Below are 26,260 nucleotides of genomic sequence, written 5' to 3' on the forward strand. Positions count from 1 at the left end.
AAAATTATTGTAAATTATGTCACGTGCGACCTAATGTTTTGCTTAATAAGGAAATTAATGATTTTAGTAACGAAAGGATATCATTGATATAATCTTGATAATTTAGGAATGTAATTAAAACCAATTCAGAATGAAAATAATAGTTTGAAGATGTTTAATGCAATTAACTGTTAGTATATACTAAATATGTAAATGAGTTGCCATTGCAGGTTAACTTGATATTTATTCAACTGGATAATAACTAAAATATTATTATTTTAAAAATTATTTTAATTTGAGGATACTTTTATTATTTGTTTATTTTATATAGGAAATAGATAATTATATATATAATATGATTTGAAGTCAACACTATAAATTTTAACATCTTTAATTTATTTTAATTTTAATTTTTCATTTCGGATAGCAAGTGTGGCATAATTTATTATAATTTAAAATATTATTTTACTGAAAATTATAAAATCCAAAGGGATTAAAAATAGGGTAAATTGCATGTAAGGTCACTAAACTATTAATAAATTTACGTTTTGGTTACTCAACTTTAAAAAGTTACAAAATGGTCTTTAGACTATTCAAAAGTTTTCATTTAAGTTATTGGGTTGTTAAAATTGTTGTTGTGTAGCCTTCTTTGTTGTGTAGCCTCCTCTTCTCTTCTATAATTTAGTTTTTTTTTCATGAAATAGCTTTAGATGTCGCTAATATGTGAAACTAAAATTCAAATAGCTTTTTTCTCAAATACTGATCATCAGATCGATTTGAATTTAAGATATGTTCTTCTACTCATTGATGGGTATTGATCCACTATACCAATCGTTGCTTGGAACTCACTAGCCAGACTTTAAATAAAAAACTTAATAGCCCAATGATTTAAATAAAAACTTTTGAATAGTTAATGACTAAAATGAAAACTTTTGAATAATTCTGTGATCATTTTGTAACATTTTGAAGTTAAGTGACCAAAATGTAAAGTTACAAATAGTTTAGTAACTTTAGGTGTAATTTACCAAAAAATTTGACGGAAAATACTCTTTCGTTTATAAATGGGTCACTGGACAGAAAAAACCAGAGAGGTAGAAGGGCGGGAGGGTTTTGATTTTTCCCTTCGTTTAATCAAAACTTTCCTTTTACCTCTTCCCCCCCTTTCTCTACAAGATGGACCTCCACGTGGAGCCTACGTCCGCCACCGCCGACTCCATCCCGCCTTCTCCGCCGCACGATCCTCTCGATTCCGTTCCCATCGGGTCACCTGAAGACGATATTCTGTCTCCGCCGTCCGATGATGATATTGACCACGATCACGGTCACGAAAATGAAGATGATCACGGCCAGGAGGATCAGGTTCAGAATCATGAGATCTCCTCGGCGGTTGATGTACTTACTGATGATCTCAAAAAGAAGATCATTAAGCAGGCAAGCGTGCCCCCCAAAAAATATTTTTTCTCTTTCTCTCGTGTTGTTTGACATTTTAAGCCCTAGAAATTGTTCTGGTTGATCTTTATTTATGTTTATGTTTGATTTTGTAGGCGGAATATTATTTTAGCGATGAAAATCTGCCTACTGATAATTACATGATGGGACTAATTAAGAAGAACAAAGAAGGTTTTGGTAAGTGATTAGAACTCTGCTTGGTATTTAGTTTTTTTTTTTTTAATGTAGCTTGCTTGTACTTTTTAAGTATTATGTTTTAACTTATCACTTTGATTAGTTTAGTTATGTGGAAACAAGTGGTTACCTATTGAATCATCAGGGAAATGGAATTTTTTGGCCAAAATGATAAAAGGAGTTTAAATCAGATTCAGCAATCGGGTAGAAGATTTAAGAAAACGAATTTGGACTTGGATTGGGAGGATGAATTTGAGAAATAAAAACTACGCATAGGTATATTGAATCCACCGATTAGTTAATATTGGTCATGTTTATTGTTGTGTTTGAAACATGAGAACCTTATCTTTTGAGTTTTTTTCCCTCAAACAATGAAACGGGTAGTTGGTAATAGAATTGCTGTACATGCAACATGGAAGGGGCTGGCTTGCTAGCTGTGTCCGCTTTTCCCTTCCTTCTATTAATCTTAGCATTATTTGAACCAGAAGAGGCCGTGTCTTTTCATTGGCTTATATCTTTCTCTCTTGTTTTCCCTTCCATATTTTTTTGAATTCTAGTATATATTTATATTTATATTTATATATATGCACTTTGAAAATTCATTGAAGAAAGCAAAACTGAGCAGAAGAGTATTTCATTGGGTGGAATAAGTTGCATGGCATGATGGCAACCAGTGAATTAGTTAGATTGGTGTCTATTGCATAGATGGATCTATGACACTCTTTTCCTTATCATGTGATATATGCAAAAGGGAGTGTTGATATTCTTGTTGTCTTTTTCATAAAGATAAGTATAAAGATTTTAAGCTTTCATTGTGTTCTTGTTTTGTTATACTTGTCTAAATTGAGACCTTCTTAATTGATTAATTATTATTAGAAGGTACCCATCACTTTTTCAGATAAAAATATCTATTCTTATTACCTTGATATCTTGTTATTGACTTGCGTATGGCTTTTTGTCTTCCTTGCAGTTCCTATTTCAGTTATTTCTTCATTTAGGAAAACGAAAAGACTCACCAGGAATTATCCATCAATAGTTGCTGCTCTCAAAGAGTCATCTTTACTTGTATGTTTCTAGATGCTCGCTCCTTAGAAATATTGCCCTTTTTTGTACAGATCAACTGATATATGGCCCTAAATTGTATATGTTATAAGGATTTGATACGCTACAATAAAATAATTTAGAATTTTTTGTTTCGTCCTTCCCTCTGGTATGCTATTTCTATTTTCATGGAAAGTTTGAAACCCTCTCAGGTTGTGAGTTCTGATGGGAAGAAGGTAAAGCGTCGGAATCCTCTTCCGTTCATTGAAGTTAGGGATCCAAAGGTATTTCTCTTATGGAACATAATGGCTTCAGTCGCATATTTTACTCTTAATTTTGTGGCATCTAATTTGTGGACCGTAGTTATTCACCGTTTTGGTAGAAAATCTTCCAGAGGATCATTCGGTAGAGAATATTAAGAGGATATTTGGTGAAGTGGGAAGGTATATTTTCATTTTTAAATAAAGAAAATATTCTCATTCTTTCTTCTTTCCGTTGTTTGAGGATTATCCTTGTCTAAATTATTGTTTCTTCCGAATTTTCAGGATAAAGAAAATATCAGTTCGTGATCCTCATGCTGTTGAAGAGACAAAGAAAACTGGTAGGGCCGATATATTGATCAGTAGTAAGGTATGGAACTGGTTTCTAATTTGGCTGATACTATTTTGTTTAGTTAGGAATTTTGTGTCCTTTCTCTGTCATTCTCTTCTCTCTTTTTCGTTTTAATAACCTAACTACTTATATATGATCAATGAACATTTTAAGTTTTTTTATTTTTTGAGTTGCTTCTTATAAATCAGTTGGCATTTTACAATGCATTGTTATCGTGGGTATTGATTAGGTTTTATCTTTAAATTTTATCTATATTAATAATAAAATGTTGACTAGAGTTCGGTATCATGAGTCAAGTGACACTAACTCAGTAATATAGGAAGGCTATTTATGTGCATTAATTTTATAATTCTTTTATTTGAAAATTTACATATTTTTATTAAAATTCTACCCACTTTTGTCAATGACTTTTTTCAAGATAACTACTATTTATATTACTTCTTGAAAAAAAATACCCACATGGTGGGTGTATATATGTATCTAGGGGCATTTAAGACATAAATTTTGATAAATAATTACCCTAAAATAACCATTTACTTTAAAAATCCTACTTTATTTTTTAATTATAATTAAGTTTAAAAAGTATTATGATTTAAAAAACTTGTCTTTTTTATGGCAAGATATGGTTTTATTAGTAAGAGCTATTTACATTTATACGTATATAACCTTGTTTATGGTCTGTTTAATTGGCCGGTTTCTGGATCTAGTTACACGCACTGGTGGAGTATGAGACTATTGAGGCTGCTGAAAAAGCTGTAAGTGTCAAAGAAGTCTTCAGTCTTTGTAACTGATGTCTTGCTTGATTATTCGATTAATTGATTCGGAGCACTTCTCCGGTGGTTTCATAAGGTGGCTACTTTGAACGATGAACACGACTGGAGAAATGGCATGCATGTTAAGCTTCTTGAGCGAAAGGTAATGGTCCATATTTCTTGAACAACTTCTCTACCAAGGAATAAGCTAGTATTGATATTATTTCCATGTTTTAGGGTAAGCATGGACAGCGAAAGCAAGCTTGGAGGGGACCTGCTCATGAAAAAAACATCAATGCTCAGGTATCTGATCAAACTGGAACCGAGGAGAAAAATGCTTCAAGTGAGTATCATGAAGATATACCAGATGATGAGGTATGCATGCTACATGTTCTTTCTTTTTCATGCTCAGTACTATTTTATCTACTTGATTGCAAGAATTAGTCTCGTGTAAAACATGCGCTCATGCGAATTCCGATATACTTGCACTAAACATTTAGAAGTAAATGAAGGTAGATTTCGTTTTTTTCTTCCTCGTTCTTGGATGTGCCATAATCGAATATTTCATACAACTCTTCAAGAAGAGAGTGTAGTAATCAAAGGTGCAACTTTGCTTCTACATTTTAGGATGGGGAGCATTTGTCCAAAGAGAAAAATGGGGTTCGACCTAGAAACAGAGGACGAGGGAGGAGACAGAAAAATCGTGGTACCAATGGACACGGTATTACAAAACCGGCATTATCTTTTTCGTGTTTCCTTCTTTCCCTATTCGATTCTGTTTCGTAATATGCTTACATCATACAGGCCATGGAACTACATCCTCATGCCATGCCGTAGAACCATCGAAGCCACCACCGGGACCTAGAATGCCTGATGGAACACGGGGATTCACAATGGGACGTGGACGGTCTCTCATTTCTAAACCAAGTTAATGATGTGGTATTTTGATTATCATGCATATGGTTTCAAAGGCCAAGTATGAAAAACAAAAACCCAAATGGATTTATCTGTGTTTTATAAATGGTGATGGTGTTATCTTTTCTTTTGAACACAGTATTTAGAACAATGATGAAAATACGAACCTAAAAATTGGTCTGTTGGTATATTTATATGTTTATAACAAAGAATGATTTAGATTTGGTGGTGAAAATATTTTAAGAAAATATAAATTAATAGTGACCGCAGCCGGAATAGAGATGTATCAATTTTATTAAATTCTTGAACTTTGTATCTTAGTTCTGCTAGACCCATTAAGAAAAAATTACCAAAAGCCATTTTTGAGAATTTAATAAAATTGATAAATGTCAGAGATCACTAAAACTAAAAACATAACCAAAACTATAAAAGATATCGATAAAAGGAAATCACCAAACCAAACTACGGATAAAATCACGGTAATATAAGTTGAAATAAAAATTCCCAAATCTAATGATTTCGATCCCAAAATAAATTAAAAAATCGATTAATAAATAATAATTTGTTTTAGATTGCCCAAATTAAAGAAATTCTTTTCGCCAATATCCCATTATATCAAAAGGAAATTGGGTTAATTCAATATTAATTTGGTATTTGAGATTTTCGCTTTAATTTTCAATTTGGTGTCTCAGGTTTTGATTTGATACTTTAGTTTTCTTTGTCCCATTTAAGTCGATTAATTTAGTATTAAATGTTCAATCTGGTGTTTGAAATTTCTTTCAATTAATTACCTATGTTTTTAGGTTAATATACTATTTAGTACTTTATTTTTTGTCCCAAACTGGTACTTAAGTTTATCTTCAAGGTTTAGCTTGGTACATGAGTTCTTCCAAATTGGTATCTAAATTTTTTTTATCTCAATTTGGTATCTAAGTTTAGCTTCGATGTTTAATTTAGTACTTGAGTTTTTTTTTTTGCAAGTTGTTTTTTACTATAGCACACGTGTTGAATATTCATAATGTGGTTTGGTCTAGATAACATATTGAATATTAAAGGCAAACACAGGTATCAAATTGAACACTGAAGCTAAATTCAGGTACCAAATGTTTTATTAACCCTAAACAAATTCTAACATCCAGTTCTTGATAACAACGATCTATATTATTTATTTTCATTTTCAAATAAATATATTTGACCACCGCTTTGTCAGCCGCTTCGGATTATCACCGCCGGCGGTAACAACTCAGAACCCTTGCCGCCGAAAAGAAGCAAAAAAAAATGACCGAAGATGGGAAAAATAGAGGAGGCGTCACCCCCAATTTGAACCCTCAAAGCCAATATCAATACGGCACGTTTCAAGGCGTAGCCAATTACTACCACCCTCATTTCCCTCAACAGCCGCCTCCTCAGCCCTTTGTCGGCTTACCTCACGCCATCCCTCCGCCGGGCTGCGCCGCCAACCCCTATGTCCATGGCTACCAGACCGTTACAGGTATTGGTTGCTTTTTTTTTTTTTCTTATTTATAATCTGTCTTTGAACCCTAACCGTCTGAAATTGAGTTGATTGATTGTTAAAAGTGAATTGGGTTTTTGAATCTCTGTTTGAATTTGATGTTATTTGAAGGTTTTCCAGTTGAAGAACCCGTGCCCTTGAGGCAACCTCGCCTACCTGTTTGTGGACTTGGAATGGGATGGTTATTGTAAGTTATTGGATTGATTTGTTTTTTTCTTGGTGTTTTTTGAATCTGTTAGTGTTTTAACAATAATGTGAAACTAGGTTTTGAGCATAAATTCTTTTGGACATTTAAATTTATCTTTTCCTTGTGCATAATTCGTACGGCATCTGGTAGATGAACAGGTTGATGCAACTATGTCTGTTGATACAAATTTTAGGTTGAGAGTTTAGATATGGGGGGAGAGTCGTCAAGCCGAGCAGTCTTAGAAGTCTGGTGAAAAAAAGGGGAGAAGCTTCTAGTTTCTCCCAGGAGGGTAAATGAGACACTAGTGCTTGCAAGCTACTCAAGTTTGACTCGAAAAAATTCGAATTCGATTTGTTAATTATCAAGCCGAGCTTGAGCTCTAGCAGCTGGAGCTATCAATCGAGTGAAATTTGAGCTTAGTAATATTCGGCTCGAATGGCTCGCGAGCCTTATTGAGTTTTTCATATTTTATATTGTTAAATTACGTTGTTGCCCTTAATATATATTATTAACTCTAAGCTTGATTATTGAGCCGAACCTGAGCTTGAGAATAAAAATTGGTAAACTAGCTTAATCGAGTTCAATCTCGAGCTCGAGCTTAAAAATAGATATTCGATTGAGCTCGAGCCGAGTATCGAGCTCCAAATTTTGAGTTGAGCTTGAGATTGACAGTATTAGAGCTCGGCTCGACTCAATTACACCCCTTTCTCCGAGAAGATGAGTTCTCCGTGGAAGGCCCGAGAACCCCATTTTTGGGACCTCACAAAATCTTCTTGGAGAAACTACAAGCTTCTCCCCTTTTTCACCGTACTTCTGATAACACTCGGCTTTATGGCTCTCTACCCTTCCAGGGTGAACCATCTCCAAACTCTCAACCCAAAACTTGTATCAACAATGTCTTTTTTTTTTCCATTATTAATTGCTTATGTTATTATATCAAGTAATAAACCTGTGTTGTATCCCACATTTGTAAGCTAATAAGCTGTGAATGCCTCAGATATTGATGCCTTCAGGTCTGTGTATAGGTGATTTGGTTCAGAAATGATCGTTCCTAACTTCCTTGTATAGCTACTTTTTCATTAGTTATAGCATATTAAAAAGGCATAGCTCATTCTAATGCATGGAGTTGACAGAGTGGAATTTATTACCTGGTTGAGTTGTGTAAGTCATCAAATGTAAATAACAACATCATGCAAATCAACCTCTACGAAGTTTCGGGTGTCAATGTAATATCTAGGGTAACAATATATCTTAATTTAAGGTGCACTATGTTGCTGCAATATCTTCCATGGAATATAGCTCTTAAGAAAGAAAGAAAGAAGAGGGTAAAAGTATCATGGAGGCTCTTGTACTAGGAGTTGGATTGCATTTTGATCCCTCTATTAAAAAAATGAGCAAATTAGTCCCTAGACGTAAATCAAAGAGTTAATTGGTCCTTTTGTTAAAAATTTAATCCATTTTTATTATTAAAAACTGGTCCCTGTACATCAACATGAGGTACATGTGGCACACCATGTGTCATTGTTTGGTTATTTTGTCAGCTATGTCAGTTTTTAATAGTAGAAATGAATGAAATTTTTAATAGAAATGATTAGTTTGCTCTTTGATCTAATGTACAGGGACTAATTTGTCCATTTTTTAGTAGAGAGGGAAAAATGCAATCTAACACCTAATACAAGGGCCTTTATGGTATTTTTATTGAAAGAAGAGCAATAATTCAGCATTTTCTTTTTTCGTTTGCCTAAATTTGTTCCGTCTTTCTGTGTCTAACATCAAAGGTTTTCTTGCCATAACTATTTTTGGATAGGTTTTTTCTTGGCTTCTTCTTTGGTGGTATTCCCTGGTATGTTGGAACTTTTATTCTACTGTGTGTCCAAGTGGATTATAGAGAAAAAGCAGGATACCTTGCATGTGCTATTGCTGTAAGTTTTTCATTTTCTTTCTTATTTGCATATGGTTTCTTTGAATGCCTTTCATGTCTTGCTCTGTTATCTATCGTTCTGGATATCGATACTAATCCGTCTGCATTTTGCAAAAAAAAAAAAAAAACATTCAGAAACTCGTAAGGAAGTAAATGACCTCTTACTATTCAGTTCGAGTAAACCATCTACGTAATACTTATTACTTTGAAGTTATACATAGTAGTAGTTCTATTGAAGTTATCCTGAAACCAGCAATTGTTATGTTGCTTTAGACTCGGGGCTGAGTGACTAATACAATACCAGTATCAGTATGAGCTAAATTATTAGTAAGTTTACGTTTTGGTCATTCAACTTCAAAAGGTAACATAATGGTTATTAAATTATTCAAAAATTTTCATTTAAATAACGGGCTGTTAAAATCATTGTTGTATGGGCTTCTTTGTTTGTACCACTTGCACCAACCGGCAGCTTTCCTTCCCATTTTCTTCTACAGTTTAGGTTTTTTTTTTAAATAACTTTGAACATCACGAATCTGCAAATCAAAATCCAAACAATTTTATTCTCCGATCTCCAACATTGACTGTCAAGTCGGCTTGGATCTAAGGTATGTTCTTTTACTCGTCGATGGGTACTGATATATCGTACCGATTGTTGAATCTTTATTTGAAACTCACTAGCTGAACTTAAAAAAAAAAAAAAAACTTAACAGCCCAGTGATTTAAATAAAATTTTTTAAATAAGTCAGTAACTTAAATGAAAACTTTTGAAAAGTTCAATAACCATATTGTAACTTTTTGAAGTTGAATTATCAAAACGTAAATTTACTAATAATTTAGTGATTTTAGGTGTAGTTTACCATTAAATTTTAACATTTGGAATTATATACCACGTGCGTATGTATGAAATGTGTCGAACACATATTTCAAAGAAAATGAAGAGGGAGTAACATAGACCAAATGCATGGTTGATATGCTTACTACCCTTTGAAACTGATTACCATTTTGTGCCTGCATCACAAATCTGGATTGCTCATTCTTGCTTTGCACCTCAATATGTTGCTTTAATATTTCTTTAATATTTTCTAAATTCTTTTCCTTTTTGGTGCTGTCCCGTTCTAATTCTACAGTCCGTTATCGCTATGATCGCCATTACCTTTGGTTTGACAAAGGGAGGAACTCATGCCTGGTGAGGTATGGACTATGAAATTAAGAAGTTGGCTGTACATTATTTTTTTCAGAATCACGGAAGCATTGGTGCTTGTAATTTGGTAAAAAAATAATTGTTCAGAACTCTTGTTCTTTACATTAAAGAGAACCCCCCATAATCATTTATTGGGTATATATGTATGTATATACATATAGTTGTATTTTCTTTTGAATTGCTGAAAGTATAATGAATGGCAGTAGTTTCTTCTGCCTAATAACTTGGAAGTCCTGGAATCTATCATTGCTTGAATTAGATTTTTTTTGAATATATATTTCATGTCAGGTTTATGATTCATGAAGAGTAAACCTTTCGAGCTTTATGATTGCCCTTTCCAATAATATTATTTTCTCCTAGGAGTGCAATCCAAGTAAATGATAAATTTACGATTTAACATTTTTTTTCTGCCAATGAGACTTTGGTGAGACATTGGTTGGCAGTGTTAGTAAGATTGAGACCTTGAGACCTTGAATGTTCAGGTTCGAGTTCTGGTGTATGAAAATTATATGTGAACTTCTTGGTTTAATTATTAAGTTTAGAGTTAATTACACTAAACATTTAAACTATGACCTTTATTCTAAATTGCTTTTCGAATTTTAAAATATTTCAATTACATCTTTAAATTTTCAATATTATATCAATAAAGTGTTATTACTAAAATCATTAATTTAACCTATAAATGAAAATTTTGAAGAAAAATGAATATTGTAAAAATAGATATAAATATTTTGGTTTTGAGGTTTTCAAAGCTTTTACAAAAATTATCGTTTTTTTTTTCCTTTTGGTTTCACATGTCAATAATTGAAGGGCTAGTTTGAAGATCTAAGTAGAATGTTTAGAAGTATGGGGATCAAATTAGACTGTGGGTCATAGTTTAGGGAAGTTTGGTGCAATTAACTCTTTAAGTTTGAGTGTAGTGCCTGCATAGAAAATCTGCAGAAATTTATGGCATGGTTATCTGGTACCACAGTTTCAACAGCTTGATCCCTTGAATCATTTCATTTTTACCCAAAATCCAGGTACAACTCATTTTTTATTTTTGGCTAAAACTAAGATAAAAAAGCTGAAACCTACATCATGAAGCTCCTGTCAGTGTGTGTAATCTGTTGATCAGCAGCCGCCATTTTCAATGATTCAGCAATGCTTCTTACTTCTGCAACCATGGCTATGACATCATTAAGCTTGTTCACTGCTGATCCCACACCCTGCATTCCCCCCCAAAACAATTTTTTACCAATTATTTCACTAATTTTTTTATATTATCAGATTAATAATGTCTCACTACAAATCTTAAAAAGAATTGCATACCACGCCAGCTGCCCCTGCTGTAATTGCCATTGGAGCAGTAACTGCACTAAGTCCAGATGAACACATTACTGGTATCTTCACTGCCCTTGATATTGAATATGCTGCTGCTAATGTTGGTGTTGCCTAATTGTTCCAAAACAATAAAATCAATATGACCTCCTACAAATCTTTTTATTATTATCCCGGTTCGAATCAATTAAGGGGTTAGTATTCACACACTTGCACAACATTACGTCCAAAGAAAGCTAGGTCAAATAAAGGTTTACCTATTGCTTTCTCGAAAGCTTGAACTCGAATGAACAGTCTTTAACCACTAGACTAATCATGGGAGTCCATAGTTTACATTTGTTGACAGTGCTTATACTCTAGTTAAGTGTGTGCTCCTATCTGGATTTAGTACAATGTTATCTAACCCGGGCCGGCTAGACCAAAAACCAATCGGTGTATTGGTCTAAACAAAGGGATTAGATCGGTTTTAGAACAAGGGTTGAACCGCAAACCATGAATCGGTTGAACCGGGTTCTTCTATGTTTTTATCTCAATTTTGTTTCCTTCCCCATTTTTATTCATTCTTTTAGAATTTTTCTTTTTAAGATTTTTGGACTGGTTGAACCGATTAGACCAAGAGCTAGTGATCTGACCAGCTCGACCACAAGTCCAGTTCCAAAAACATTAATAAAAAGTAATCCGTTATTTGCTCTGTAAAACAGATTCGGATATCGTCCATTACCATCCTTTCAATAGGATTGCATCCAATATCCACATCGGTCATACTCTCATATATAAATACGAGAATATAATCCTCTAAAGACCCCACGTCAAACACATACCCAAATCCAGATACTTACACCTAAACCAGAGTAACACACTTAAAAAACCATTTACCTTCTCAATCAAGCCAAGGACACCAGATTTTGAGGGAGTGGAACATTTTCCTCCTTCAGTTTGGATAACATCAACACCTTCTTTTTCCAGCATCTCTGCAAGCTTGACCTGTTTGGGGAGGTGGAAAATGTTAAAAGCTCAAAGATCCATTAAAAAATGTCGGTCGTAACAGCTAAAGCTTTTTATGGATGCTTTAGGGTTTAAAACCTGGTCAGGGAGGCTAAGTGTGTGAGGCACTGTAACTGATAGTGTTATAGAAGGAAGATTGCTCCTTGTTTCCTTTGTTAGCTTTAGTATCTGCAGAAACATGATCAAACACAAATTGGAATCTGATATTGCTCCACTAGTCAAAACATTTCCCAGTATGTATTTAATAGGGATATACCTTTATAATTTTTAAAAAAACTAAATTTAAATCTTATCATTTTCTGGAGGGCCAAATTGCAAATCTACCATTATTAATTTATAATTTTATAAAGTTTAAAGGGTAAAAATGCAAATTTCCCCCTCCCACCACCCACATGTGTAAATATGACACTCTGAACACGATGGAATTTGAATTTAAGAAAAACCCTCAACGGATTGGAATTGTCCCTGGTCAAGGTTGCCTCCCAACTATGTGGAGAGCCTGAATGCCTAAGGCTGCTTAAAGAGGCAGTAGGTCCAATAGAGTGCAAGCCTGATGCCTTTTCAGGCAGCCTTAGGCACTCGAGCCCTCCATAGAGTCGAGAAGACAAAACCTTGATCATAAACAATGTCGCGGATGTGTTGAGAGATCGACCGACCCTGAATGAACGACACTTCAAAAATTTTTCTCAAAAGAGGCGGAAATCCTTCAACAAAGACCTCAAAATTCCAAAGCCTATTTCTCACCAACCACCCAAGGCTATGTTCACATAATTTTGCTTACAATTATTCATTTCGATTCGTATTTAAACATAAATATACACTCAAACCCGAGTTCAAGTAACATACAGTAACTCCGAGTTACTAGCATATTTTGATATACCTGCTCTGGGGAGAAAATAACACCAGCCTCATAGAAGGAATCATAATTCCCAATCTCAACCTGCAATTTTCACAAACTTAATTAACATAATTACAAGATTGGACCTTATTATTAGTTCTGGCTTTCAGATCAAACCATCAAAGCTCCAGCTTCAACTGCTGCAGAAAATGCTGCTGGATCAACTGATGAAACACAAACCTGTAATAGCAATAGTTTAGTATTGCTTTAGAAGAGTATTCTTTTGAAGTTTGATTAAAGATTGCATGGGCTTAGAATTGCTATAAAAAAATAATGCGAAAAATAAAAATTTAATTTAAAAATATCCAAACTCGTTAATTTTATGATATATGAAATATTAATTTTTAATCTCAATTTCAAAACGGAACAAATCGACCCCTAAAAAAAAAAACAGACCAACTAAGGACAATTAATCACGACATTAATGTCTTAATTCTAAAAAACCAACAAATTTAACCTCTCATTATTTACACATTTACATGCGGGCTAAACTTGTTAAATCAAAATAAAATTGTCAGAATGTGTAAACTTTAAGTACTAAATTTGTTATTATACCAATTAAAATGATATCTTTATCTCCTCATGTATTTATTATTAGCATGATGTCGTGTTATTATTATTTTAGTAAAAACAAATATTCGCTTAGATTATAATACAAATATAACGAGAATTATTGTTAAAATTATGATATATGAAATATAAATTTTAAATACATTTTAAGCAATTATGAATTATTAGTAACACGTTTATAATTTGACACCCGAATTGACTTTTGAAAAGCCAAAAACTAAAATTTTCAGTCTTTTGATTTGACTAAATAAGTCATTTTGAAAAACTAACTTGACTCGAAAATTTATTTGTTTCGCGTTATTTTTAACTTGAAACATATTTTTCAACCTCGATGTTAAACACACCCTTAGTATCATAAAATAAAATAAAATTGTAAATACATTTGGGTATATATTCATAAAAATCGAGTTAAAATCGAAGCAAGCAAAAAATTCGTCCCGTCCCGTCTCGTTGCCATCCTGACTTCTGATCTAGCCTGTATGAATTGTTTTACTTGTACTTAGAGGTGAAGTTAAGAATTTTGTGTCGGGAGCTGAGATAATTTAAAAAAAAAAATTAGTGTTAAAATGACTTAAAATGAACTGCTAACTTTTTTTAAGGGTCAAAAATGAAAATTTTCCATTTAATTAAGGACTAAAATGAATTAAATTGAATTATGGTATAGTGAACTTTGTTTTGAAGTTTGGGAAATTACAAATATGGATTAAGTATTTCCTTTATATATGCTAGATTTTATCACACACTCGATGTCGGCAAAAGAAAATTTTTAATCATTGAATAAGTATTCAACCGTTGGATTTATAATTTATAATATGAAAAGATAAAAGTGTGATCATAATAATATTAATTATAATTTAAAATAAATAATATTTTTATAATTTCATAATTGAATTGATAACCCGTGCTTAAAATATGTGAGAGAGAGAGAGAAAGAGAGGTTAAGAAAATCATACAGGAAGAGAAGTTAAGCCAATGGCAAGCCTCACTAAATCTGGGTCACAAGCTATGTCCACATGAGTTGCTCCACCCTGAATTAAAAATCACACTTTTCAAATAATAATAAATGAAATAAATTAGTGTTTAAATTTAATTTTTTTTTCTATCTTGATCCATTATTTTTTTTTGTCCAAATTTGGCATTCTCGTCTCTAAATTTGGATTTTATTATCACTTAAAACATTTTTAAAAATAAAAAATTAAATTTTATATAAAATTTTGGCTAAGTAAGAGTCTTGACCCCAAAATGGTAAATACCCATTTAATCTCTTCAAAATTTGTAAAATTATAAGTTAATATAATGATAAAATTGCACTTTAATCCCTTAAAATTTATAGTTCATTGTTGACTCCTTAAAAACAACTTTTAAAACTTTAGGAAAATTTTTAAGGATATATTTGGATAATTTAAATAAAATTTTATATATTTTTTAAAATTTATTATTTTAAAAAATGAAAAATAGTTCATTTTGTCATTCTTATATTTTAAGGGCTAATTAAATTTAATTTCAAAAGATACAAACCTAACATACAAATAAACCAAAAGTTTAAAAGCATTTAATTGAGTCCCACTATTTTTTTCATCCAATCTAGAAAAGATAATTACTTCATCTGGTACCTAAACATTTTAGGTAATCACGTTTTAATCTAGTGTTGCCAATAACAACTGCGACACCCAAAAAATTATTATTTTTTAAAACTAATCAATGATTGGACCATTATTAGGACGGTGCCACCGATGGCAACGGTGACACCAAAATTCACTGTTTAAAATAGGCCATTTTCGTACATAATTGTACAAATGATTTGGTTACTTCTAAAAAAACGGACATAACCACGTCCGCTATCTTAATAGAATTCAAGTTCAGGGATAAAATTTAAAAAATTTGTCAAGTTAAGAGAGTAATGTGATAAAGAATAAAAACTAACCTTATCTGCAGCAGTAACAACAGAAGCCACATTCTCTCTATCAAAATTCTGCAAACCTGAGATAATCTACACACACAAAACGTTAAAAATCAAAACAACAAAGCAGAATCGAAAATCCACAAAGAAAACTGGGTTTGAAAAAAAAAAACCTTGAGAGCTCTTCTTTCATGGAAATCATTCAACACAGCTTGTTTTGAAGATGATAAAAGAGCCTTGGTATTAACTCTTACACAAGCTGTTCTCCTGAGATTTTGATTGGGTTTTGAAGGTAAAAGTTTACCCAAAAATGGGTTTAAGCATTGATTGAAAGAAGTGTTGGAAGATGAAGCTGAAATCGCCATGCAAATTGACGAAGAATTCATGTTTTTTCTTTTTCAAAGCTTTGGGTTTAAAGTTTTTGGAAAGGTGAACCAGAAAGGGATAAGAAATGGTGGCAGAGATATTTTTAGTTCCTAACTCTAGAGAATTCTTGGGTTATACCTAGACCTGTCCATGGCCCGGCCCGGCCTGATTTGATGACCCGCTAGAAATATGGGTTTGGGTAAAAATATGGGTCCGAAATATATGGCCGAAAATTTTTTTCAGGCCCGGCCCGGCCCATGGACAGGTCTAGTTATACCCCCTTGGCCCTCAATTATATAATTATACTCGATTTTATTTTAGGATAAATTATACTAGTAGTTACTTAACTATTACTATTTTGATCACTTAATTACGAAAAATTATAAAATAGTCACCAAACTATATGAATTTTTCTTTTTTAGTCACCAGTAGTTAAGTTACTAGCGTTCAGATAACTTAGCAACGTTTAAAATTGGCATAATAACAACTTTAACTCTCAACATTTATACATTGCGTAATTTGATTTTATTTTTTCTTACAGATTTTAAAAGATGACGGTGCAATATCCCTGACGAGGCAAAAAAAAATGACGGTGGGGGAGTGGGAGAGAATGACGGAAAATGAAAGTCCCGTTACGTCTGTAACAGAAAATAGTTAATGGTGACTGATTTGTTATTTTTTAAAAGTTGAATGACTGAGTTAAAAGTTGAGCGACTGCTCTGTTATTGATATCAAAGTTAAGTGACTATTGGTATACTTTACCCTTAAAAAACGAATATAACTTAAGGTAAACTACATCAGAAGTCACCCTAAAATAAAATTGTTCTTATTTTAGTCACTCTAATTGTTTTTGTCAATTCAGTCACTGTCGTTATAATAATTTCTCAAAATGGTCACTCAGCCGTTGCCTTAAGCTGACTGGACTTGCCACATCAGTATTTTTATATCCTGTTATAAAAATTATAAAATGAAAAATTGTTTTTTTAGTCCTAAAAATTACAAAATTTTTAACTTAGCACCCTCCTGTCAGCAAACAACTGACCGTCCATTTCTAATCGTCATCAACATCACCAACATCACCGGCCGGCGTCCAGGTCATCGTCCGATTGGCGAACTTAGCAAAACTAAGACCGACTGCAATTAATTTGCATGAATCTCGCCGACAAATGACTACAGTTGATGCAATTGTTGAAGTTAAAATTCGATAAAGAAACATAAAAAAACTGACCATTGATCGAGAACTTGGGGTTGATTCTGGTCATCAATTTCCATCGCCGCTGCTTCATTAAGCTTCGCCATAACACCTTCAACAGCAACAACAAAAAGAAACAAAAATATTATTTTTATATAAAAACAAATTTAAAAAATATAATGCATCAAATAATATTAAAAAAGTCTTTATACTTAAATAATATTAAGATATTTACAATTTAACAAACAAATCTCTCTAAAATAGTATCAAAATTAAAAATAAAATAAGAATTATACAATATCCAAATAATAATAGTAGCAAAAAAAAAAATTAGGCAGATTCGGATCGGACCCCTAGCCAAAAAGTTTTATTCAAGGCCTAACCTATTTAGAAAATGGGTTTTTTTTATCCAAGTCAATTTTTTGGACCTATATTTAAATTATTGCCACTTTTAGGTAGACTTTTAGACCTGAGTGAGTGGCCTAACTAGATTTGATTATGGGTCGAGCCACCCGGTTCAGTCCAAAGTCCTGCCTGAAAAGTGAGAGAGTTTGGGCAAAAATATAAGCTCAAAAAATGAGTTCGGACAAAAAAACGAGGCTTGTTTTCTAAATGGGCTGGGTCTCGGGTAAGCTTTTTTTTTTGTCCAGACTCGGCCTGATTTTGCAAAAAGAAAAACTGTTACTTTTCATGCTGTTTTCATTGTTTCTGTTATTGTTTTGTCACTGTTTTGGTGTTGTTTCGCTGTTATATCGCTAGTATTTTGTTGTTATTGTTTGACTATTGTATAACTATTATTTTATTATTAATTTTGCTAATATTTTAGAGATATTTTCTTGCAAAGTTACACTTATCTTAATATTGTTTAAGTATAAATAATTTTTTTAATTTATTGAAAAACATTTATTTTAATGTTCTTAGTGTATTTGATGTATTATATTTTAAATTTTATTTTTATATAAATATAATAATATAAAAAATGTAATACGGGTTTAACATTTTTAATTGGGTCAGACTTGAACAAAATTTTAAACTTATTTTTCAACCCAAGCCTAAAATCGGACCTAAAATTCTATTGAGGGTCAGCCCGATCCATGATTAGGTATATATAAAATTTATAAATAATTTAAGTGGAGTATAAAAAATAAAATAAAATAAAAAACCCAGACCAAACATACCATCAAAATAAAACCACAGAAAGTGGAACCAAATTGAACGGATAACCTTATATTTTTACACTTTACCCCGTTGGCCGTACCGTCTCACAAAAGAAGAAAAAATTCAATTCTTCACTTTGACCCATTTCCCCGTTCCCCACAAAAAGCCACCACTTGACACCCCCACACCGGCGGAGAGGATCGATGGTATCGCGATGGAGCAACCACAAAAATTGGGCGGCAATGAGAATCGGTGTTTCGTTTTGAACATCACCAATTACAATGGAATTTGGCAAGGACAAAACCCTTTCGTCGAAGCTCTCCCTATCTTCATCACTCAACTCGCTGCCATCTTAATCGTCACTCGCTTCTTTTACCACCTTTTCAAACCCTTACATCAACCTCGTATCGTTTCTGATATTCTTGTAAGCTCCCTTGTTTCCATATGTTTCAAAATTCATGCATATATATATTTCTCAAAATTTCAAACCATATTTTGATGTTTTTGCAGGGTGGAATATTGTTAGGTCCATCTGCATTAGGGAAGATAGTGTACTTCTCAGATTTGTTTCCGAAAAGAAATGTTGTTACAGTGGAAACCTTGGCATACATGGCCCTTTTTCTTCACATGTTCTTAGTTGGCTTAGAGCTCGATTTAACTGCCGTTGGTCGGATAAGCAAAAAGGCCAAAATCCTCACTATATCTGGCCTTCTCTTTCCCTTCGTCGTTGGGGTTGCCTTTTTTTATTCATGGCTTGAATCCTTCGATCAATATCGGATTCAAGTTCACAATATTGGATGTGGTTTTCTATGGGCTGCCTCGTTAACCGTCACGAGTTTCCCGGCGATTGGCCGGATTCTATGTGACCTCAAGCTACTCAACTCCGAAATCGGTCGACTGACGATGCCAATCGCCCTCATCAGCGACTTGGGTTCGTGGATTCTTGTCGTTATTTTGATCCCATTTTGTGATAACCCTGCTAATGCACTATATGTCATCCTTGTGACAATAGTCTACGTAGTGGCCTCTTTTTACCTCATTCGTCCATTCCTCGGATGGATGGTTCATTTCACATCCGATGGCAACAACAACTATAGTGATTGCTACTTGTGTTTCGCCCTCGTCGGAGTTGTCTTAAGCGCGTTCACGACCGACATTACCGGCACTCACCCCATCGTCGGATCGTTCGTCTTTGGGCTTATCATGCCCAATGATATCGCGCTCGTCTTGATGGACCGATTTGGTTACTTCATCTCGGGGCTTCTAATGCCCGTTTTTTTCTCCGTCGCCGGGCTCCGAGTCGACATCTTCAAGATAACAAAGTGGAGCCTCGTGTTTGTAGTTGTACCATTGCTTTTCACCGTTAAGATCCTTAGTTTCCTACCGATTTCACTTTTCACCAACATTCACTCTAAAGATAGCTTTGCTCTTGGCTTACTCATGACCACCAAGGGGATATGGGCCATTCTTGTTTGTATCACTGCTTTGGACAAAGGGGTACTTTCTTTTCTCTCTTTTTCTCCTTTTACCCTAATCAAATTCGGGGACTACGTTTTTTGTCAAAAAACTTATAATATGGTCATTGAACTATTTGAAATATTTTATTTAAGTTACTGGATTGTTAAAATTGTTGTTGTATGATATTCTTCATCCGCATCAACTACACCAATTGAAACTTCTCATTCTTTTTCTCTTCTATAGTTCGTTTTTTTTTCTTAAAACAATTTTGAACGTCACGAATCTGCCAACTAAATTCCAAATAGCTTTCTATCAACACTGATCGTCAGATCTACTTAGATCTAAGATATGTTTTTCTACTTGCCGATGAGTATCGATCTATTGTACCAGTCGTTAAATTGTTACTTGAAGATAGCTAGTCGAGCTTTTAAAGAAAAAAAAACTTAACAGTCTAGTGACTTGAATAAAATTTTTTGAATAATTCAGTGATTTAAATGAAAATTTTTGAATAATTTAATGATCATTTTGTAACTTTTTAAAGTTGAGTGGCCAAAATATAAACTACTAACAGTTTAGTGATCTTGGATGTAATTTACCCTATTTTAATTTATAATGTATTAGATAGTCCAAATTGGTAACATTCTAGTTTAATCATAAATTATTAACTATTACTGTTAGAATGTGACTGGCATTACATTGTTGTCAATGTAGGAATATGAGAGTTTAAGTGTGCTAAAATGTATTATCCTTTTATTTATGAGTTATAGGAAATATAGCAAAATTCTCAGGAAGCCCATCATTTTTTTAAAATTTTAATTAAATCCTTCAAAAATTTTGGAAATTCTTGTTGATCCTCTCAAAATTTTTGAAAATTTTAATTAGACCCCTAAAAGAATTGGAAATTCCAGTTAGACCTGCCAAATTTTTTAAAAAAATATTTAGGTCCCTCCAAAACTTAATGCCACATTCCAGATCAAATTATGACAAATTAAAATATATGATTAAATCCCAAATGTGAAGATGGATAAGTTTAAAAATATTCATATAATTTTTTTTTTCTTATTTATTTAGGTTTTGCATGCTGGTGACTATGCTGTGACAGTTATTTCAATTTTGTTAATGAACAGCATTATTGCTCCCACCATTGCTACCCTTTACAAGAGGACCAATCTGTTCATAAAATACAATAGCAGGACCATTCAAGAAGCTAGGAACAAAACCGAACTTCGAATCCTCGTATGCATCCATTCATATTGCAACGTACCAGGGATCTTAAAGCTCCTCGAAATATCGCACGGTTCCCGACACAATCAATTGACAGTGTTCGCGCTCCACCTCGTCGATCTCGCCGACCAGCCATCATCCGTGCTCATAGTGCACGACTCGCACAGCCCCCGGTTTGAAGAAACGAAAGCAAATGGTGCGCACCATGACTACGATAGCTCCGAGACGGACCAAATAGTCACCGCATTCAATGAATTCGAGAAAACGAACGACAACGTAAGTGTCCAATCGTTAACAACGCTGTCGCCTTTCACGGCAATGCATGGGGATATTTGTAGCTTAGCTGAAGACAAGTTCGTGGCACTCTTGATATTGCCGTTTCATAAGCATGCTACGACAGAACAGAGCCTCGAAGAGATTATCTCTTCATTTCCTAACATAAACCAAAATGTGCTTGACAATGCCCCATGTTCGGTCGGAATCTTCATTGACCGTGGGTTCGAAGTGACCAACGGTTCGGATCCTGACTACGGGGTACATGAAATAGCAATGGTGTTCATCGGCGGAGTCGACGATTGTGAAGCTTTATCTTATGCATGGAGGATGGCGAGGAAGCCCGGTGTTCTCTTAACTGTTATACGATTATTAGAAACCGATTCCCGCGATCAAAGGAAATCAAATGAACTCGACGACGATTGCATAAATGATTTCCGAATACAAACATCCAACGATGATTTCATTATATACGAAGAAAAGATTGTAAATGATGGGGAAGAACTTATTGAGGCACTAAAAGAAATGGAGAATAAATTTGAGCTATTCATTGTAGGGAGACGAGACGGGCTAGACTCGCCGATAACATCCGAGTTACTTGACAGGATTGACTATCTGGAGCTCGGTATCATCGGCGACTTGTTGGCGGCATCGGATTCCGATACGAGCTCCATCCTAGTGGTGCAACAATTCGTTAATTTGATCGATAACAAAGTGATTGAAGATTTGATCGGGACACAATGGTTGTCAATGGACCGGACTGCAATGAACTTCGGGAGCCGGCGATTGTTGATGGCGACTAGCAATACGTTATGGATGTACTCGGAACAGAAACTGAAAGAGATGCATCATGTTGATGAAGGTGACGTTGACGACGGCGACGGCGTCAATCCCTAGTATACTAGAAAATTAGGATAGTTTTAGCTATTCAAAACAGTGAGATTATGTCTTTAGTTCTTTGTTTTCCTTCTTCCATTTTTTTTAAAATGTAATTTTTTTTTTGTTTACATTTTACTTAATATAATCAAAAGCATTTTTTTATATGAAATATTATTTTAAAATGTAAAATTTATATATAAAATATTATTTTCCACTTACCTAATTCGAGTCTCACTATATGTAAATTATGCGTATAATTATTATATTTTCTTAAATATCAATAAAATTTCTAAATTATAAATTATAAATTAAACAGATCTTATGGAATTAACCATAAATTAAGGAGATCTTATGCAATTAATCAGTAACCTCAATCAAGAATTTCTAAATGATAAAATGAAACAACATCAGTCCCTCAAAATATTTGTAAATTATTATTAAGCTCTTCAAAAGTTTTAATAAATTTAATTAAATTCCTTCTCTTTTTTTTTTTGGTAAATGCTCATTAAGCTTCCAATTTTATTTAAAGAAAATTAAACTTACCAAAATTTTAAAAATTATAATTAAATCCTTGAAAATTTTAAAATTTTATTTAAACCCCAGAACTTAATATCAAAATTCGTTGCAATATGTACTCTTTTTTTTTTTTTGAAGACGAAGTGGAAAATTTCTTTGGAGAAGTTGAAATTAAATTATATTTTTTTATAAGAAAGCAATTTTACCATTATATTATTTAATATCTTTAAAAAATTTTAATAAAATTAAATAAAATTATCATTTTAAAGGGCAAAATTGCAATTTTACCATATACTGTCTTATAATTTTATATATTTTAGAGGAAAAGAATGCAATTTTCCCTTTTTGTCGGCAAGGCACATGCCAACCCTTGGGGGGGGGGGGGAGAGGAAATTAATAAGAGAGGAAATTAATAAGAGAAGAAACTCATGCATTAACTTTAAATAAAAGGTAGAATATGCTCCAACCTCTGGAATTTTTTATATATTTAGAATATAGTCCTTTTACATTTATTTTTTAATTTTTAGTCCCTTTATTTTATACATTTTAAAATGTAAGTTCAATTGATTTTTTTGAAAGAAAAATTCAATTGTTGATATCACTGAAATTATTCTATTAAATTCATAAATTCAATTTTTTAAAAATAAATTCAATGGTTAATACTATCAAAATTCTTCCATTAAATCCGGGTTTATTACAATATTTTTTGTTTCAACATAATTTTAACGATATCAACAATTGAATCTAAATTTTTAAATCTCAAATAGACTAACTTCTCAACAACAAAAGGAAAAGGATTAAATTACAAAACTACAAAGAGTAAAAGAACTTAAAACATAATTCAACCTAAATAAAACTTCCCCAAATAAAGAGTGAAAAATTACCAAATAAGTTATCTTTCTTCCCTACATTTCCAGTTTCCCACCACCTTTCAAACAAGTTCTAAAACAAGCTTCAACAATGGCAACAAAACCCTAATTTCGTCTCCATGAAATCACTTTTCTCTCAGAACCCATCTGAACCCAAAAGAAAATGTCAAAAAAGAACCCAGAGATAGATACATGTACATACAGAATCTATCAAATTTGACATCCACAACAAAGATAGAAGAAACAGAGAGTAGAAACCAAGAAAATCGCTTCGAAGATGGAAGCAATTTTGAAAAGCAAATCGTCAATGAAAGAAAAGTGATGAATGTGTAGTCTCTTCCACTTGAAAGCTGACCCTAAAACGTGCTTCCACTTCCATGATTCTTTCTTGAGTAGCCTTTTGAATATTGCCCATATCTTTGTTCTTCCCATTATGGTTTTTTTTTTTTCAAAACATTTTGTGGGATTTTTTAAAAAAAATCTTTGGTTGAAGAAGAAGAGGGATTAAGGGGTGGTTTATATATATATATATATATATATATATATATATATGCAGATGGCGTTATAGCTTGATAAATTTTAGACGAACAACTAAACCGCGTTTTGATGAATCAAGAATTTAATAAAAATGTATAATTTCAAATTTATCCCCTAATGTTTACCTTTTTATCATTTTAGCTTTAATTCTACCTTTAAAGTTTAATCAAATTACTTTTGACTGAAATATTGAAATTTTAACGGCTTTGATACTCTAACCTATGTGGCAATCTGTGTATATATTCATAAAAATTTAAGAATAATTATCCACTTCAGCATTAAAGTACATATAGATTGTCATACAAGCTATCACGTCAATGCAGCTAAAATTTTTGCAGTTCGATAATTTTTCCGTCCAAAGAAAATCAATTTAACTAAGTTTTAAAGGTTAAGGCCAAAGTCATCCAAAAAAAGAAGAACTAGAGTCAAAATGATAAAAGAAAATGTAAACATTAAGGACAAAATTAATCGGATTATGTCATACTCACGATAGTGAAAAAAATTATATTTATAATAATCAATTAAAGTATAGATGGAATGGTAAAGGTTTAGTATAACCTTTTAGATATTTTATTTAATTTTATTTTTACTTAAAATTTTATATAAAAATTATAATATTATTCATTGTTGTTTACTAAATTTTAAATTTTATAAAAGTAGAAATTTTAATTGCATATTTTTAACCTAAAATGAATGGACAACATTTTCCCCTTAAACAAAGGGATCACTTTTATTAAAAGTGGAGATTAATTATTTAAATTAGGTTTATGTCAATTAATTTTGATGGTAATTAATGTTAATCAATTAATAAACAAATCAATCACTTGTTTTGTGATTGGGGCACAATTGTAAAAGCTTAGGGACTTATTAAGTATTATCCCATGGGAATAAAGCCTTTTTTTAAAAACCTAAATTTCTAGATTCCCCATTACTTGGTGGGTTTAAATATATATAATTTGCAAAGATTTGGGAATAATCTCTTTTCTTTTGTTTCCTTTTGTTTCCTTTTTTTTTACCATAAATATTCTCCAATTTATTTATTTTATATAAAAAATATTCACATTGGTCTAAAATATATATAAAAAATCTTAGGTATCAAAATATTTATGAAAAAAATAATGTGAACACGATATAAATATATGAATTTTTATTTGAATATAACAAAAAGTTATCGAAATATGTATATGGAGAAATTAATTTTAATAATAAGTTTTTTTAGGGTGCTTCAATACTCATGAATGTCGAGTTCAAGTTCTCTAACGGATGTTACATAGTAACATGTATAGTTTGTTGTTTAATCATTTGTTGATAAAATGACATCACCTTGACACCTACGGATATCGAAGTTATTTTAATTACTTTTTCAAGATTCCCTTAAAGAATCTTGTACGAATGAATTTGACATAATATAGTAAGACTTCCATTCTGTGGGTGTCAAGTTCAGACCTTTTTGCTACAAAAAGAACTCGATATTTATGGATGTCAAGGTCATGCTATTTCTATAGGCCGTTTTAGCATGTGTGGTTTTTTTTTTTTTTGCCATAAATAGTGTTATGAAAATTGTCATTAATTTTTTGTTACTATTCAACATTCATTAAATAACTCGACACACATGGATATCGAGATATCTCTAAAAAAATTACTATTTGGATTAACTTTTCATATACAACTTTTTTCTATATTCAAAATAAAAAATATTAAATATCTGAATGTATTAAGATATATATAATGTGAATTATTAATGATATCGTTTACTCATGATACTAGTGTGTGTATATATATTATTTAAGCCCTTATCGAGTTGGTGTTATTAGTCAACCAAGCATCGACTCGATTAGGAAAAATATAAAATGTCCTTCCGTAATTAAAGTAAATTATATTATTCAAGGGTATTTTAGTCATTTAAAAGTCAATAAAATGCATTTGATTGGATTTGAACATGTGTTATTTACGTCAATAAAACATTAACTTCATCAACGAACCAAAGTTTAATTTCAATATAATATGTACATTTTAATTATATTATGCATATTTTATTATCTACATCAATTGTATATATCGATAATATTGTTGGTTGAGTCGATGTCACAAGTCAACTCGACACTAACTCAAGATTAATGACAACATCACAATAAAAATTGTAATGCATTTAATATTCTTAATATGATGTGTTTACGGGTTTAAATTTCATTTCACTCACAATTTAATCTATTTTTTATTTTAATATCGTATATATTTCATATATTATTATCAATTAGTTTCAAATCATAAATTTCATTATTTATTGTATGTTATTTTTAAAATAATTTCGTGTTCTAAATACATAACTTCCACACAAATATGTGCGTAAG

General features: G+C 32.2%; 5 protein-coding genes across 5 annotated transcripts; 3 read left to right on the forward strand and 2 right to left on the reverse strand.

Moving 5' to 3' along the window:
• The first annotated feature begins 1,059 nt into the window (after positions 1-1,059).
• Positions 1,060-5,157, forward strand: LOC105772770 (la-related protein 6A). Its single transcript, XM_012594210.2, has 11 exons — positions 1,060-1,410; positions 1,524-1,605; positions 2,573-2,667; positions 2,856-2,927; positions 3,007-3,086; positions 3,189-3,273; positions 3,963-4,010; positions 4,105-4,170; positions 4,245-4,382; positions 4,635-4,728; positions 4,812-5,157. The coding sequence occupies exons 1-11, from the start codon at positions 1,153-1,155 to the stop codon at positions 4,937-4,939; spliced, it is 1,146 nt and encodes a 381-aa protein (XP_012449664.1). The 5' UTR covers positions 1,060-1,152; the 3' UTR covers positions 4,940-5,157.
• Positions 5,158-6,088: 931 nt separating this feature from the next.
• LOC105772772 (60S ribosomal protein L18a-like protein) lies at positions 6,089-9,974 on the forward strand. The gene is made up of 4 exons (XM_012594213.2): positions 6,089-6,414; positions 6,547-6,622; positions 8,430-8,544; positions 9,671-9,974. The coding sequence occupies exons 1-4, from the start codon at positions 6,201-6,203 to the stop codon at positions 9,731-9,733; spliced, it is 468 nt and encodes a 155-aa protein (XP_012449667.1). The 5' UTR covers positions 6,089-6,200; the 3' UTR covers positions 9,734-9,974.
• A 743-nt stretch (positions 9,975-10,717) lies between these two features.
• LOC105772771 (uncharacterized protein ycf23) lies at positions 10,718-15,914 on the reverse strand. The gene is made up of 9 exons (XM_012594211.2): positions 15,611-15,914; positions 15,462-15,527; positions 14,491-14,565; positions 13,085-13,147; positions 12,950-13,009; positions 12,148-12,237; positions 11,941-12,048; positions 11,056-11,178; positions 10,718-10,952 (listed from the first exon to the last, which is right to left on the reverse strand). The coding sequence occupies exons 1-9, from the start codon at positions 15,821-15,823 to the stop codon at positions 10,818-10,820; spliced, it is 933 nt and encodes a 310-aa protein (XP_012449665.1). The 5' UTR covers positions 15,824-15,914; the 3' UTR covers positions 10,718-10,817.
• A 2,453-nt stretch (positions 15,915-18,367) lies between these two features.
• LOC105771630 (cation/H(+) antiporter 15) lies at positions 18,368-22,005 on the forward strand. The gene is made up of 3 exons (XM_012593054.2): positions 18,368-18,577; positions 18,664-19,650; positions 20,683-22,005. Exons 1-3 carry the CDS (start codon positions 18,368-18,370, stop codon positions 22,003-22,005), a joined length of 2,520 nt encoding a protein of 839 aa, XP_012448508.1.
• Positions 22,006-23,276: 1,271 nt separating this feature from the next.
• Positions 23,277-23,820, reverse strand: LOC105772329 (uncharacterized). Its single transcript, XM_012593618.2, has one exon. It carries the CDS (start codon positions 23,802-23,804, stop codon positions 23,583-23,585), a length of 222 nt encoding a protein of 73 aa, XP_012449072.1. The 5' UTR covers positions 23,805-23,820; the 3' UTR covers positions 23,277-23,582.
• Between the last annotated feature and the right edge of the window lie 2,440 nt (positions 23,821-26,260).

This window comes from Gossypium raimondii, chromosome 6, assembly GCF_025698545.1.
Source record: "Gossypium raimondii isolate GPD5lz chromosome 6, ASM2569854v1, whole genome shotgun sequence".
Lineage (NCBI taxonomy): Eukaryota > Viridiplantae > Streptophyta > Magnoliopsida > Malvales > Malvaceae > Gossypium > Gossypium raimondii.